The 14731-nt window shown below is 37.7% G+C and overlaps 2 protein-coding genes across 2 annotated transcripts; one reads left to right on the forward strand and one right to left on the reverse strand.

The window, feature by feature from the left end:
• The first annotated feature begins 50 nt into the window (after positions 1-50).
• Positions 51-8284, forward strand: c10h17orf49 (chromosome 10 C17orf49 homolog). Its single transcript, XM_051908331.1, has 6 exons — positions 51-310; positions 390-484; positions 639-740; positions 1683-1912; positions 2025-2126; positions 7501-8284. Exons 1-6 carry the CDS (start codon positions 290-292, stop codon positions 7563-7565), a joined length of 615 nt encoding a protein of 204 aa, XP_051764291.1. The 5' UTR covers positions 51-289; the 3' UTR covers positions 7566-8284.
• LOC127520343 (PPP2R1A-PPP2R2A-interacting phosphatase regulator 1) lies at positions 8260-14474 on the reverse strand. The gene is made up of 9 exons (XM_051908330.1): positions 13568-14474; positions 13087-13171; positions 12937-12993; positions 12262-12308; positions 12118-12175; positions 11962-12029; positions 11742-11797; positions 11044-11128; positions 8260-10946 (listed from the first exon to the last, which is right to left on the reverse strand). The coding sequence occupies exons 1-9, from the start codon at positions 13651-13653 to the stop codon at positions 10829-10831; spliced, it is 660 nt and encodes a 219-aa protein (XP_051764290.1). The 5' UTR covers positions 13654-14474; the 3' UTR covers positions 8260-10828.
• Positions 14475-14731: the final 257 nt, after the last annotated feature.

Raw genomic sequence — 14731 nt, forward strand, 5'->3', positions numbered from 1 at the left:
TTGATTGGCTATGGACTGACCAATTACACGCCTCGTTTTCGAAGCGCATTGTACTCTGGGAATTTTTAGTTCGAACTATTATGTTGCGTTCATGCTGATTATAGAGACTTTTTGTTAGATATATAATAAAGTTAGCATTATTTTTGTCGTACAGAAGGTCGCTGAATGACTGCAACAGTCATTTTAAACCGGTTTGATAGTTTTATCTTTTCAGCGCCGTTGATTGAGACTCGACTAGATTGTTTTTGTATTTGTGTCAGTTCTTTTTATTTCAGCTCATCACTCCAGCATGACTTCAGCTTCCACAAAGGTAAAACACTTGCATCGTTCTTCATCATAAATATTTTTAAGTAATTGATAAATAAAAAACACATATAAATGCCAATCAGGTGGGCGAGATCTTCTCGGCTGCAGGCGCGGCATTCTCTAAACTGGGTGAACTGACCATGCAGCTGCATCCAGTGGCAGACTCATCTCCTGCAGGGTGAGATGCTGAAACTGCATCTGTAGTATTCAAGTGCATTCTTTGCTTCTATCCTGTTAAATGTTGGATGTTCTCATTAGTTTTGTCCTATTGTTTATGTATAGTCAGTAATTTGTAAATGACTCATTTTCCCTTTGCACACTCATTCTCTCAGAGCCAAATGGACCGACACGGAGATTGAGATGCTGCGATCTGCAGTTCGCCGCTTCGGTGAAGATTTGAACAGCATCAGCTCAGTCATAAAGGAGCGCACAGTGTAAGTGTGTATTAAGTTATAGTTGTGATGGAATTATAGCTGTCATTTTCGTGTTTCAAATTAAAATAAAATATAAAAAACGTTATATTCTAATTTTAATATATTTAATATGAAATATGTGAAATATGGTGTTTTAAAATACACTGGGGGTAAAAATTGAAATAATTAAGATTTTTAATTATTTTAAAGTCTCTTATGCTCACAAAAGCAGCATTTATTTAATCAAAAATACAGTAAAAACAGTAATACTGTGAAATATTACATTTTAAAATAACTGTTTTCTATTTGAATATGTTATTTCTTCCTGTGATGCAAAGCTTAATTTTCAGCATCATTACTCTAGTCTTCAGTGTCACATGATCCTTCAGAAATCATTCTAATATAATGTTTAGTGCTCAGTTATTAATAATTGTTCTTATTATTATCGATGTTAAAAATATTTTTGTGGAAACGGGTACTTTTTTCAGGATTCTTTCTGAATAGAAAGTTCAAAAGAACAACATTTATTTGAAATATAAATCTTTTGTAACAATAATAAATGTATTTACATCATTGTTTACGTCATTTGAATCAATTTAATGCATCTTTGTTGGATAAAAATATTAATTTTTTACTTAGCCCAAACTTTTAAATCATAATGTATCATGATTTCAACAAAAATATGAAGCAGTCAAACTATTTTGAACATTGATAATAATAAGAAATGTTTCTTGAGAAGCAAATGATTTCTGAAGGATCACGTGACACTGAATACTGGAGTAATGATGCTGAAAATTCAACTTTGCCATCACAGGAATAAATTACATTTTAGAATATATTCATATAGAAAACGCTAGGTTTAAATTTCACAATATTACTGTTTTTACTGTATTTTTGATCAAACAAATGCATAATATTGCATCAAAAATCTCTCTGTTTATCTTTTTTCTTGTCATCTTGTAGTGCCCAGATTAAGACCACAGTGAAAAGGAAGCTGTATGAGGACAGCAGGGTTCCTCTCACTGCAGAGTCGCCTAAAAAAACTATGAAGAAAACCACAGTGACACTGCCACCGCCTCCTGCATCAGTGGCCCCCACTGTTATCACTGTTCCAACCTCACAGGTTGTTGTCACAACTGGATTGCAGAGTTCTTCATCTTTACAACCAGCAATAAAAAACCCTAAACCAGCAGGTGACTCACTTTCCAATTACAAGGGATGAAAAATGAAAACATTCATCATCATTAATGTCAGTTTACAAATGCAGTTATATGTCTTTTAAATGAACTGGCTCTCTTTTATCAGATGTGACTCTGAGTGCTCTCAATGACTCTGATGTGAACAGTGATTTGGTGGATATCGAGGGGCTTGGAGAAGGCTCCACTAAAAAACCAAACTTTGACCAAGGTGAGTCCCATTTTAAATGCATTGAAAGGAATGATTACCCAAAAATGAACATTCTGTCATCATTTATTCACCCTCTTTACGTTCCAAACCCCTTTATGGTGCTTCTTGCAATAGTTTTGAAGCTTGAAAACTTAAGTTTCATTTAATGTAATTGCATGTAACATATAGTGACTGTATTAAAAAATTTTCTCAAAATTTCACGGAAGAAAGTCATACAGGTTTGGAAGGAAAGGTAGGTTGAATAAATGATGACAATTTTTATTTTGGGGTAAAGGAATCCTTTAAAGGTGAAGTTTGTAGTTTCTGCGACACTAGTGCCACTTAGCGGAATTACAAAACTAAAGCGTATTTTCAAACACCCCTTTCGCACATCGTGCCTCCACACCCCAAACGTACACTATAGATTGAGCTGGAAAGAGATTGACAGATTTTGTGTACACACAAAAATTTTCAGATTTGTAAAACCATGCGTACGCCAGAAACTGCGCAAAATTCCCTTTTTAAAACCCAGTCAGCGGAAGATTGTGTGTACATGCATCTCCACCCCATCTCCTCCTCGAAATAACCATATATGGAGCTTAAAATGCCTAGTTTTACTATGCATAACCTCATCTGCATATCATTACCATATGAATATTCCCATTCACGTGATACCATGTTTAACGATACAAGACATTAGGAAAATATGACTCTAAATGCCATTTGTGCCATCACATTACATTGCTAAAAATCATTCACTATCCTTGTTTTGTTTTAGAATAAATAAATCAAGAGTGAGTTGTCAGAGAATAGTTATTCTCATTCTTTTCTACTGCCAAATAGTATTTTTAATTGTTTAAAATGCATTAAATTTATTTAATTTTGCCTATAAGGTAAACATACACTATATTGCCAAAAGTATTGGGACGCCCCTCCAAATCATTGAATTCAGGTTCCAATCATTTCCATGGCCACAGGTGTATAAAATCAAGCACCTAGGCATGCAGATTGCTTCTACAAACATTTGTGAAAGAATGGGTCGCTCTCAGGAGCTCAGTGAATTCAAGCGTGGTACCGTGATAGGTTGCCACCTGTGCAATAAGTCCATTCGTGAAATTTCCTCACTACTAAATATTCCACGGTCAACTGTTAGTGGTATCATAACAAAGTGGAAGCAATTGGGAACAACAGCAACTCAGCCATGAAGTGGTAGGCCACGTAAAAATCACAGAGCGGGGTCAGCACATGCTGAGGCGCACAGTGCGCAGAAGTCGCCAACTTTCAGCAGAGTCAATTGCTACAGACCTCCAAACTTCGTGTGGCCTTCAAATTAGCTCAAGAACAGTGCATAGAGAGCTTCATGGAATGCTTTTCCATGGCCGAGCAGCTGCATCCAAGCCTTACATCACCAAGTGCGTCGGATGCAGTGGTGTAAAGCACGCCACCCCTGGACTCTAGAGCAGTGGAGACGTGTTATCTGGAGTGACGAATCACGCTTCTCTGTCTGGCAATCTGATGGACGAGTCTAGGTTTGGTGGTTACCAGGAGAACGGTACTTGCCTGACTGCATGGTGCCAAGTGTAAAGTTTGGTGGAGGGGGGATTATGGTGTGGGGTTGTTTTTCAGGGGTTGGGCTTGGCCCCTTAGTTCCAGTGAAAGGAACTCTTAATGGTTCGGCATACCAAGACAATTTCATGCTCCCAACTTTGTGGGAACAGTTTATGTGTCTGCGCACCAACATGTCTGCGCACCAGTGCACAAAGCAAGGTCCATAAAGACATAGATGAGCGAGTTTGGTGCGGAGGAACTTGACTGGCCTGCACAGAGTCCTGACCTCAACCCGATAAAACACCTTTGGGATGAATTAGAGCGGAGACTGCGAGCCAGGCCTTCTCGCCAACATCACTGCCTAACCTCACAAATGCGCTTCTAGAGGAATGGTCAAAAATTCCCATAAACACACTCCTAAACCTTGTGGAAAGCCTGCCTTATTTTTGCAGTGTAAATAATTGTCTGACTCAGTGTGTCACTGACAAAACATTTTAAATTTAAAACATGTATATGAAAATGGTTATCATTAGGCTACTGTGTCTGCACACGACACCAACTGCACCTGCGTGCTGCAGAGGTTGTACAATACTGTGTCATCAGACCGGACAGTGGACCGTTTGATCATCAAAAACAGTGCATCCATTACAAAATATTTCTATTTAAATTCATATAAAATATGTTCTGGATAAAGATTTCATGTAATTTCAGTGCTTAACTACATTAATGAGAGTGGAATATTAATTTATTCTAAGTGTATATATCAAAATAAAAACAGTTTTTAAATCATTCTGTTTACTTTCTAATTTGCTCACTCCAGTAAAAGAGTCGATCTAATGAGCTAAATAAGCTCACACAATTTACACACACAAAAAACATATGGAGAGCAGTGGCTTTCGTTTCGATTACACCGAACACTGTGAGTGTGTGTTAGAAATCAGGAATGGTGAGAGAATTGTGCTTGGTACGTTTTCCATCTTCAAACAAATCTTGTGTCTTCAGCTGACAAAGTTAATATCCCGTCTGGCTAGTGGCTACACCGCTTCCCATGTTTACGTATTAGGTCAGTAGGCGGAATGAATGCGTTCTTTTGTGGCTGTTTGAATGCATTCGACCACATGAGCGTTTACACTACGAAAGCAATCTGGTCTAATGCGTTTTCGACTACCTCTAGATGTGGTCGAATATGGACAAGCTCAAAAAGTTTTACACCCCGTTTACACCTGTATTTAGCTTTATCCACTTTTGATCCGATCGACCAAATCACATCTTAATACCAGGTGTAAACAGGGCAAGTGTATTAATGTTTACATTTTTGGGGGAGATTAACACATGAATTGCATACTAATAGTAGTCAATGTACAATAAAATGGATTAAGATGATGTACTTTAACATAAAACTCTTGCATCGCATTTAAAGGGTTAGTTCACCCAAAAATGAAAATTCTGTCATTAATTACTCACCCTCATGTCGTTCCAAACCCGTAAGACCTTCGTTCATCTTTGGAACACAAATGAAGATCTTTTTGATGAAATCCTGGAGCTTTTCTTCTCTCCATAGACAGCTACGGGACTACCAATTGGATGCTTCAAAAAGTTCATCCATATAAATTGAGTGGTTTATAAGAGACTTGATTGCTTTTTATGATGAACAGATTTAATTTAGGCTTTTATTCACATATAAACATTGATCAGCAAACATAAACAGAAGCTCAACTGAACCTGAATGACGTGCAAGAACAAACCTCTTCCAGAAGCTCAAACATGCTGCGTAACACACGAGAATGAACCTCGTTGGTTCTCGCACATCAAGCAAACAATGCATGAGCTTCCAATTACCACAACTGATGTGTGGGCTGATGAATGTTTATACAGTGGGTACGGAAAGTATTCAGACCCCCTTAAATTTTTCACTCTTTGTTATATTGCAGCCATTTGCTAAAATCATTTAAGTTCATTTTTTTTCCTCAATGTACACACAGCACCCCATATTGACAGAAAAACACAGAATTGTTGACATTTTTGCAGATTTATTAAAAAAGAAAAACTGAAATATCGCATGGTCCTAAGTATTCAGACCCTTTGCTGTGACACTCATATATTTAACTCGGGTGCTGTCCATTTCTTCTGATCATCCTTGAGATGGTTCTACACCTTCATTTGAGTCCAGCTGTGTTTGATTATACTGATTGGACTTGATTAGGAAAGCCACACACCTGTCTATATAAGACCTTACAGCTCACAGTGCATGTCAGAGCAAATGAGAATCATGAGGTCAAAGGAACTGCCTGAAGAGCTCAGAGACAGAATTGTGGCAAGGCACAGATCTGGCCAAGGTTACAAAAAAATTTCTGCTGCACTTAAGGTTCCTAAGAGCACAGTGGCCTCCATAATCCTTAAATGGAAGACGTTTGGGATGTCCAGAACCATTCCTAGAGCTGGCCGTCCGGCCAAACTGAGCTATCGGGGGAGAAGAGCCTTGGTGAGAGAGGTAAAGAAGAACCCAAAGATCACTGTGGCTGAGCTCCAGAGATGCAGTAGGGAGATGGGAGAAAGTTGTAGAAAGTCAACCATCACTGCAGCCCTCCACCAGTCGGGGCTTTATGGCAGAGTGGCCCGACGGAAGCCTCTCCTCAGTGCAAGACACATGAAAGCCCGCATGGAGTTTGCTAAAGATGGTGAGAAATAAGATTCTCTGGTCTGATGAGACCAAGATAGAACTTTTTGGCCTTAATTCTAAGCGGTATGTGTGGAGAAAACCAGGCACTGCTCATCACCTGTCCAATACAGTTCCAACAGTGAAGCATGGTGGTGGCAGCATCATGCTGTGGGGGTGTTTTTCAGCTGCAGGGACAGGACGACTGGTTGCAATCGAGGGAAAGATGAATGCGGCCAAGTACAGGGATATCCTGGACGAAAACCTTCTCCAGAGTGCTCAGGACCTCAGACTGGGCTGAAGGTTTACCTTCCAACAAGACAATGACCCTAAGCACACAGCTAAAATAACGAAGGAGTGGCTTCACAACAACTCTGTGACTGTTCTTGAATGGCCCAGCCAGAGCCCTGACTTAAACCCAATTGAGTATCTCTGGAGAGACCTAAAAATGGCTGTCCACCAACGTTTACCATCCAACCTGACAGAACTGGAGAGGATCTGCAAGGAGGAATGGCAGAGGATCCCCAAATCCAGGTGTGAAAAACTTGTAACATCTTTCCCAAAAAGACTCATGGCTGTATTAGATCAAAAGGGTGCTTCTACTAAATACTGAGCAAAGGGTCTGAATACTTAGGACCATGTGATATTTCAGTTTTTCATTTTTAATGAATCTGCAAAAATGTCAACAATTCTGTGTTTTTCTGTCAATATGGGGTGCTGTGTGTACATTAATGAGGAAAAAAAATGAACTTAAATGATTTTAGCAAATGGCTGCAATATAACAAAGAATGAAAAATTTAAGGGGGTCTGAATACTTTCCGTACCCACTGTATGTGAATAAAAGCCTAAATTCAATCTGTTCATCATATAAAGCGATCATGTCTCTTCAGAAAATTTGGACTAAACTGCTCAATTCATATGGATTCGTTTTATGATCTCTTTATGAACTTTTCGAAGTGTCAAAGTTTGTTGCATAGCTGTCTATGGAGGGTCAGAGAGCTCTCAGATTTCATCAAAAAGATCTTCATTGGCATTCCGAAGATGAACGAAAGTCTTACAGGTTTGGAACAACATGAGGGTGAGTAATTAATGACAGAATTTTCATTTTTGGGTGAACTGATCCTTCAAGTGGAAAAGCATGTTAACTTTGTTGCTGTTGATAAACTTTTCTTTTCCTTTTTTTTCTGACAGAGAGCTTGAATCTGGACTCCAGTCTTATAATGAACTCCAGTGATTTGCCCCTGCTGTCCCGCTGATCTTCATTGCTCAGTCAAAGTGATATTCAGGGAAATGGGGACAAAGATTATTAAGGACAGCACATGTAAAGATTCTGCAGTTTGATCATGAGATACACAGAATGGTGAAGGCAGCAGTTGGCACCTGTTAAATCTTTTCCACCGTGGGTCCAAATAACACCAGTCCAAACCTCTACTACATCACCAACCATTTTCTACCCCTTTCAGTGAAGAAGTATTACATCTTTAGTTCTTATGCAGCAAAAATGAAGTTTTTTTTAATCTAATGGAAAGGAATCTAATGGAAGATGGAAAATGTTTTTTGTGGTTCATGTTGTGTGATCTGCTTTGCCCACATTTGAAAAGGGGTTTACAGGACAGTGGTGCAACGGTCAAACTACTTGTAAAAATACTTATTTTATTTTTTGTATTTTTAATAGGCCCTTTTGGCTAAAGTAAATCTTTGTGAAGTGACAAAAGATGCTGACTGTAATGGAAAAGTGGCAGCATGCAATCAAAAATAGTTAAAGAATTTTACCATTTTTTTCACTGTATGTTAGGTGCAGTTTCTATTGTATGTATATATATTATTTTAACATTACATTATCAAACAGGTCATTTCAACCGTAAACAAGACATGCCTGTTTAAATTTCATATGAACAAATCAGCTTGACATACATTGTCTTAGCTCAGAATAAAAAGACAGCATGCAAATCAATAAAATGAGTTTTTATTATGATCTTGTTCATAATAAGAATATATGGTATCATATACATTTCATTTATGGTAAATGATATTTCTTCTCTGATAATTGAACATTCATCTTGTGTGACATAAATGTACTTTTGCTACCAATACATCAAAAAATATCCATCTTTCACTTTATTTTTTTCTGGCTTTTAGAATATATTTACAACTTAAACAATTGATAGGCAGAATCTATCGGCTTTGGCATTTCTTTACAATGTTTTTCGTGCGCTCGCAATCCATTTAGTAACAGCACAATCATTTGAGGAGAACAAAAGACAAATCATGACCATCTCTGATGCACAGACCCAACAGATCTAATAGTAAGTGTATGGCAAATCTGGAAAATAAATGACATGGTACATATTGTAGGTAATAGTGGGAAATGAATAAAAACAAGGTTATACAACTGATTCAGAACAACAGAGCTCAAGTCTTCCGTTCAGGTTCTTGATAAGTACATGGACCTGTTTATCCCGGTCAATGTAACAAATACTAATTCCAGCAACTTTAATGCATATTGCACATTCATAATCATTTTTACAGACCCATAAACATTGGTATCAATCTTTGAAATTTCAAGGACCTCAAATGGAAATTGCAAAATTACAAACAGTGCAAGTAACTTTGGAATTCAAACTTAAAGATTTAAAACCTATAAGGCATTGTCATCACTGTGAATGAAAAACTAAATGAGTAAAAATAAAAGGCAATGACTTTATAGGGAAGAATGAGCCATATTCCTCTTAATACGTGAATATGGAAACAGAGGAACAAACTTCAAATGTCCGACGTGCAGCTTTACAGACCAACAAGCTGCCGGTGTTGATAAAATAAAGACTTTGGGAATCAAGAATGGTGACATATCTTTACATTGATATTAAAGTATATACTGCAACCAGAGCCTTTACACATTCATAAATAACAATATAACAGACGTCACAGTCAACATAATTTGCATAATGTTGTGAAGTATCATGGGCAACTTGCTTTAGGAGGGCTTCCAGTTCAATTAACTGCAGCATGTGACTTTTTTGGATAATAATAACGAGCCTAATAAAATGCATCCAGCTCAAACACCAGAATTAAAGCCACAATCCAGAAGTACTGCATCCGATACTTTACGTAAAAAGTAGATCAAGCTAGAGGAGAGTAAAAAAAACGAGTTAAATCCATCTTATGAAGGCTAAGATGAAACTCTTGACTGTTTTTCAGCTCACTGAAAGAATTGAACATTTCCCAAGTGAAAGGATTTTAAAAAATAAACCATACAAACTATACAAAATAAGATCCTTTACAATAAAAGTAAATATGATCCCACTCATGTAACAGCAACATTGATATCTAACACTGTGCAAATAGTACAAGAGGAAGAGTACGATATCCGCTGAAACTGTGATTGTATCAATGTAGCAATGATTTATCTTGTTTGTAATGCAACAGCCCACCCCTTGCATCTTAAGTCCTCGGTTTCTGTACATTATTCAAAACTTAAGGGTCTCGTTTAAGGTTTCATTAGGTGGAAAAACAGTTTGACCAAAGGTTTTCACACTGTGGCCTCAGACGGAATACATTCTCAGACTCTAGGTCAGTTTTCGATGTGGACTTTTCACTGAAAGTGCTTTGCCTATACTACAACATTGGATTCTAGACAAGATGCGAGACGTCTTGTCTTTACAGTACTTGTTTTAAGTAAGCATTAAGAGAATCAAAATGTGGGAGTTGCCTGAATGCGCTGGTATCATTTCCAATGATTTAAAGAATATTTTTCGAACTTAAAAAGTTCAGTCCGAGCTAAAAGCTATATGGAAAAATAAACATATTTACAGATCATATCAGACCCCTCGGATAAACGCAAAAAAAAAGAAACATAGGATTAATACCTACCAAAATAATATTCGATTATTCACATATTTATACACATTTATACAAAATGTTGACCTCTATGGCCAACTGATTTTAATACTCTCTATCCTCTATAGTTTTTTCAACGCATTCTGGACATTTTACCAGACCGTTGGACCCCGTTAATGGAAGCTGAAGATGTACCAAAATACAAAAGTGTTTTGCCACAACTTGAGGAAAGCAAAGAAGAGCAAAACTGGTCTTTTTCTTGAGTCTGTACACTGAGGAATGGGTCTTTGTGTCCAGATTCGCCAGGTTCAAATCACCTGAACACTTTCATCGTGTTATTGCAGATACTATTTCAAATGTACAACACAATATTCTGTAGGCACCATGATTATTCACAAATTATATGATAGCCTGCAGCGTCCATGTTGTCATGTCAAAAACATCCAGAAGATTTTGTCTTCTTATATTGCCTCTTGATTTCCTCTGAAGTCAAAGTCACAACTAGGACGAATTTCCTTCAGAAGTGATTGAGCTGAAAGACTCATCAAAGCACCAAAATAAAAAGCAGGAAAACATGGATAGAACTGAGTTTAAGTCGAAGTTTGGTCTTCATTTAACAACACCTTGAGTCCAAAGCTCTACACACTGGTGATCTGGAGTCTGGTGTGATGAATACTGGGGTTTACATGCTGGGGTGGTGAGAGGTGAAGGGGGGCGGTGGGGAGAGGGACAGGGGGCTGGCTGGGGTGTTTGAACCGACAGGTGCGGTCCCAGAGGAAGAGTCCACTGACTGGGAAACACTGTATGTGTAAAGAGATTCATTAAGTGCTGAAGTTGATACTCGTGAGGCGTGAGCGTTTGTTCAGTTTATTATTGAAGCATCTTTATAAGACTCACCTGACTGTGTAACTGGTTATGTGAGCAGGGTCTGTGACTCCAGCAACAAAGAGCTTTTTAGGCGGACCATCTGATTCCACTCCACCTGAGTGGAGAAGATGGGGGGAAAAAAAGACAGAAAATGTAATATGCCAACTAAAAACTGATTAAAGAATGAGAATGGGAAAAATCCCTTTTTTAAATACTGGAATTGATAAGTGTCACCAGTAGTAGTTCACTTCACGAACTAATTGATTTTTTTTTTTTAATAAATCAGTCAAAATACACTCGAGTGGTTTATCATGACCAACTTGAAAATAACCAAGAACTGTTACTATATATTTATGAATACATAGTATATGTCATTATCATCATTATTACTTACACTACCATTGAAAAGTTTGGGGTCAGTAAGGTTTTAATACTTTTATTCAGAAAGGATGCATTAAATTGATCAAAAATAGCAGTAAAGTCTTTTTTATTGTTGATATTGTTGAGCATAAGAGACTTCTTTCAAAAACATTAAATAGTCTTACTGACCCCAAACTTCTGAATGGTGATGTAGTTAGTTCAAGCAAAAAAAATATTGCTAATACAAAGTGCTAATAAATTGCAATTCTTTCATTATATTCATTAAATTTCCATCCCTTCTGATAACTTATTCATATGTTCTTTTGCAAATGCCTTAGGAGAAAGTGATATTCTGAATTATAGCCTACCTTTCCTTTTCAAAGGTGCAACTGATGGCCATCTCACTCCAGAGCTCACAGATCCTCTGTTTAATCAAAAACAAATCAAAAACTTTGTTCAGTAAGAATATTTGTATATCTTACATTTTGAAAAGAATAATTATGAGACCAAATTCTGAAAAAAAATCCTGGTACTCTTGACATCTGAAAGATATACATTCTAATACTGTAGTTTTATTCATGAACTTACCCTCGAAACCGTCGAGTTGGACTGGGTGATGAATTAGGAGTGACACCGCTGTCCTGGGAATGGAATCCCTGTGTGGGATGTACAGACAGAGATGAATAAAAAGAATGACAATGGATTGACTTATGAACTGAAACCCGAAGAGAGTGAAATACTCACTGGAGACAGATGGCCATGCCAATGACTCACAGGAGGAAGGGGAACAGCAGACGAGGCACTTTGATGGAGGGGGGGAAGAGACAAAATAAGTTAAAAAAAAATATTTTGATAACATAAACTGTTCATTTATGTATATCTATCTACCTTAGTCTCTGTAAACTCCCTCTCAAAGTGAGCTCCATGTTCTCAATCTGAAAGAAAAGAATTGTACAATAATGACTGAATTAATATTTCTTATACTCTAGAAAACTTCAAATGCTAGAAATTAGCTTTGTAGACTAATATAAATGGTCTACTGATGAATCTCTTTACAAAACCAAAGTATATATAAAGGTTATGATGAATCAGGGCATCAGGGCACGCATCAATTTTTGGTCAAGATCTTGTATTGACAATGCAAGAGGTGGGCACTCTGTAAAGTCTACTCCAGCACATCCCAAAGACTTTCAATGAATTTAAGGTCTGGACTCAGAGGTGCCAATTCATGTGTGAAAATGATTCTTCATGCTCTCTGAACCATTCTTTCACAATTTTAACCCTGATGAATATTGGTATTGTCATCCTGGAATATGGCCATGATGTGTCTTCCGACATGGTTGTTTAAGAAATGAAAATCTACACAATCTGTTAGTGTTAAAAGAACAGTTGCCAAACATAAAACATGCTAGAAACATAATAATTACTGTAATAAAGATCCATTCAGAGATTCTGAAGTATTTGCCTATTAAAATCCAAAAAGCAACTTTTTTTTGGCCAGGCAGTGTACATGAACTTTGCTACTGTTTAAAAGAGTCGCAGTATCAATTCTTTTGTTCTCACCTGTCTCTTGTGTTCAGATCTCTCACATGACAGGGAGAATGGGGACAGAGGGAGGGTCTGCAACACAAAGGTAATGTATTATTACTTCTTTGAAGTTTTTTCTTAAATAAATGTCCAACACTAATATTTACAGACCATCTGAACACTCACCCGGGAGGGAAAGCTTGGATTTACAGACACGCTGCTCCGACGATAACGAGCTGAACTATTAGAGCTGAACACTGTCGTCCCATCACTGTAGTGCCAGCATGAAAAGTTGGAAATTTAAAAGAATAAATTTGTTTAGGGATCGAATTATTTTTTAGCTTATATTACTTTTTAAACGTATTGTCACAGTTTCACAGACAGGGCTTAGATTAAGCCAGGATTTAATCCTTAGTTCAGTTAGGGCATTTGAGTAGCTTTTATAAACATGCCTTAGAAAAAAAAAACGTTACTGGTGTGCAAACAGAGACAAAACAATGGCACTGACATATTTTAACATATGACATATTTTAAGATATTGCAAGTTGCTTTCAGTTAAAACAGATCAAACATGCATTTTAGTCTGGGACTAGGCTTAAGCCTTGTCTGTGAAACCGGGGGAATATATTCTGTTCCATTCACTCATCGGTGGATGCAGTTCCTTCACCTGACGTTCGTGATCATGGGGGCGCTGTTCGACCTTCGGAGGGCTCCTCCTGCGCCTGCGCACTGGTCCACCTCCATCCTCTCCATAGCTCGTCCTCTTGCACCGAGGCTGTGCGTCACTCACGGCCGGGCTGAACGCCCACTGGCGCGGCCAGAGCACTAACTCTCACCCGGCAAAAGCCCGACCAGCAGGCCTCACGCCAAAATACCCGATCCAATTTAACTGTTTGACTGCTTTCCCGTGTCTATCGCATTTTGTCGAAGTTTTAAATGAAATACTGTCAGCTTGGTACAGTAATTTTATGAACAGCTGTGAGCTCGCGCTACAGCTGGTTTATCGGTTCGCGCACAAACTTGGTATAAACTCCTCAGGTTGATTTCGTCGGCGTAAACATGAAGTAAATACAGTTATTTCTGTGCATTAAGGAGATTGTTCGTATTCAGACAATTAATTGTGTATATTCAGTGCTATTTCCAATACACAGCCACTAACTCGACAAGGTCCTTTGGCTTTTTAATCCAATTCAACTTATCAAAACAGAGTAAATAAAACATCGAAAAGCGCAAACAGCACATAAGCGAATCAACACAGGTCAAAGTGGTCCGAAAATACGCTTTCGGGTCTTTTCGGTCAAATGTCGTGATAAAGGTGAAGCTTAATGCCACGGCTTATTTTTCAAGTTTACCTGCTAGTTTAAGCAGTCGGAAAAATGACATAACACAATCCCGATCAAACATGTGATCGTCGGCTCTGTCGGTGAAAGCATCCTCATCTGAAAGTGTCTGCTGATACAGTCTGAAACACGGGATACATTAAAAGTTTTCCGGTCATTTCTTAATTTAGAAAATAAAACATATTTCCCGCAACCAAATAAGATTGTGCATCCCCTTGTACAACAGCGCCTCGCTTTGGTAGACCAGAGAATTGCACATAGAGATAAAGCACTGGGCTCGAGAGAAGTGAATATGTGGCTTACAACTGTTTACTGCATACTCTTTTGCCAATTATTCTGGCCTTGTTCTAAGATATGTAGAGTTTGCTTGTCAGATTAATCTCTTTTTTTTTTTTTTTTTAGTAATACGATTAATGAAAAAAAAAAAAAAAAAAAATGCAAACATTTAATGTTATTTTCATTGAGGATTAATCCAAAAGAGTCACCTTGGG

Source organism: Ctenopharyngodon idella, chromosome 10 (assembly GCF_019924925.1).
Source record: "Ctenopharyngodon idella isolate HZGC_01 chromosome 10, HZGC01, whole genome shotgun sequence".
NCBI classification, from domain to species: domain Eukaryota; kingdom Metazoa; phylum Chordata; class Actinopteri; order Cypriniformes; family Xenocyprididae; genus Ctenopharyngodon; species Ctenopharyngodon idella.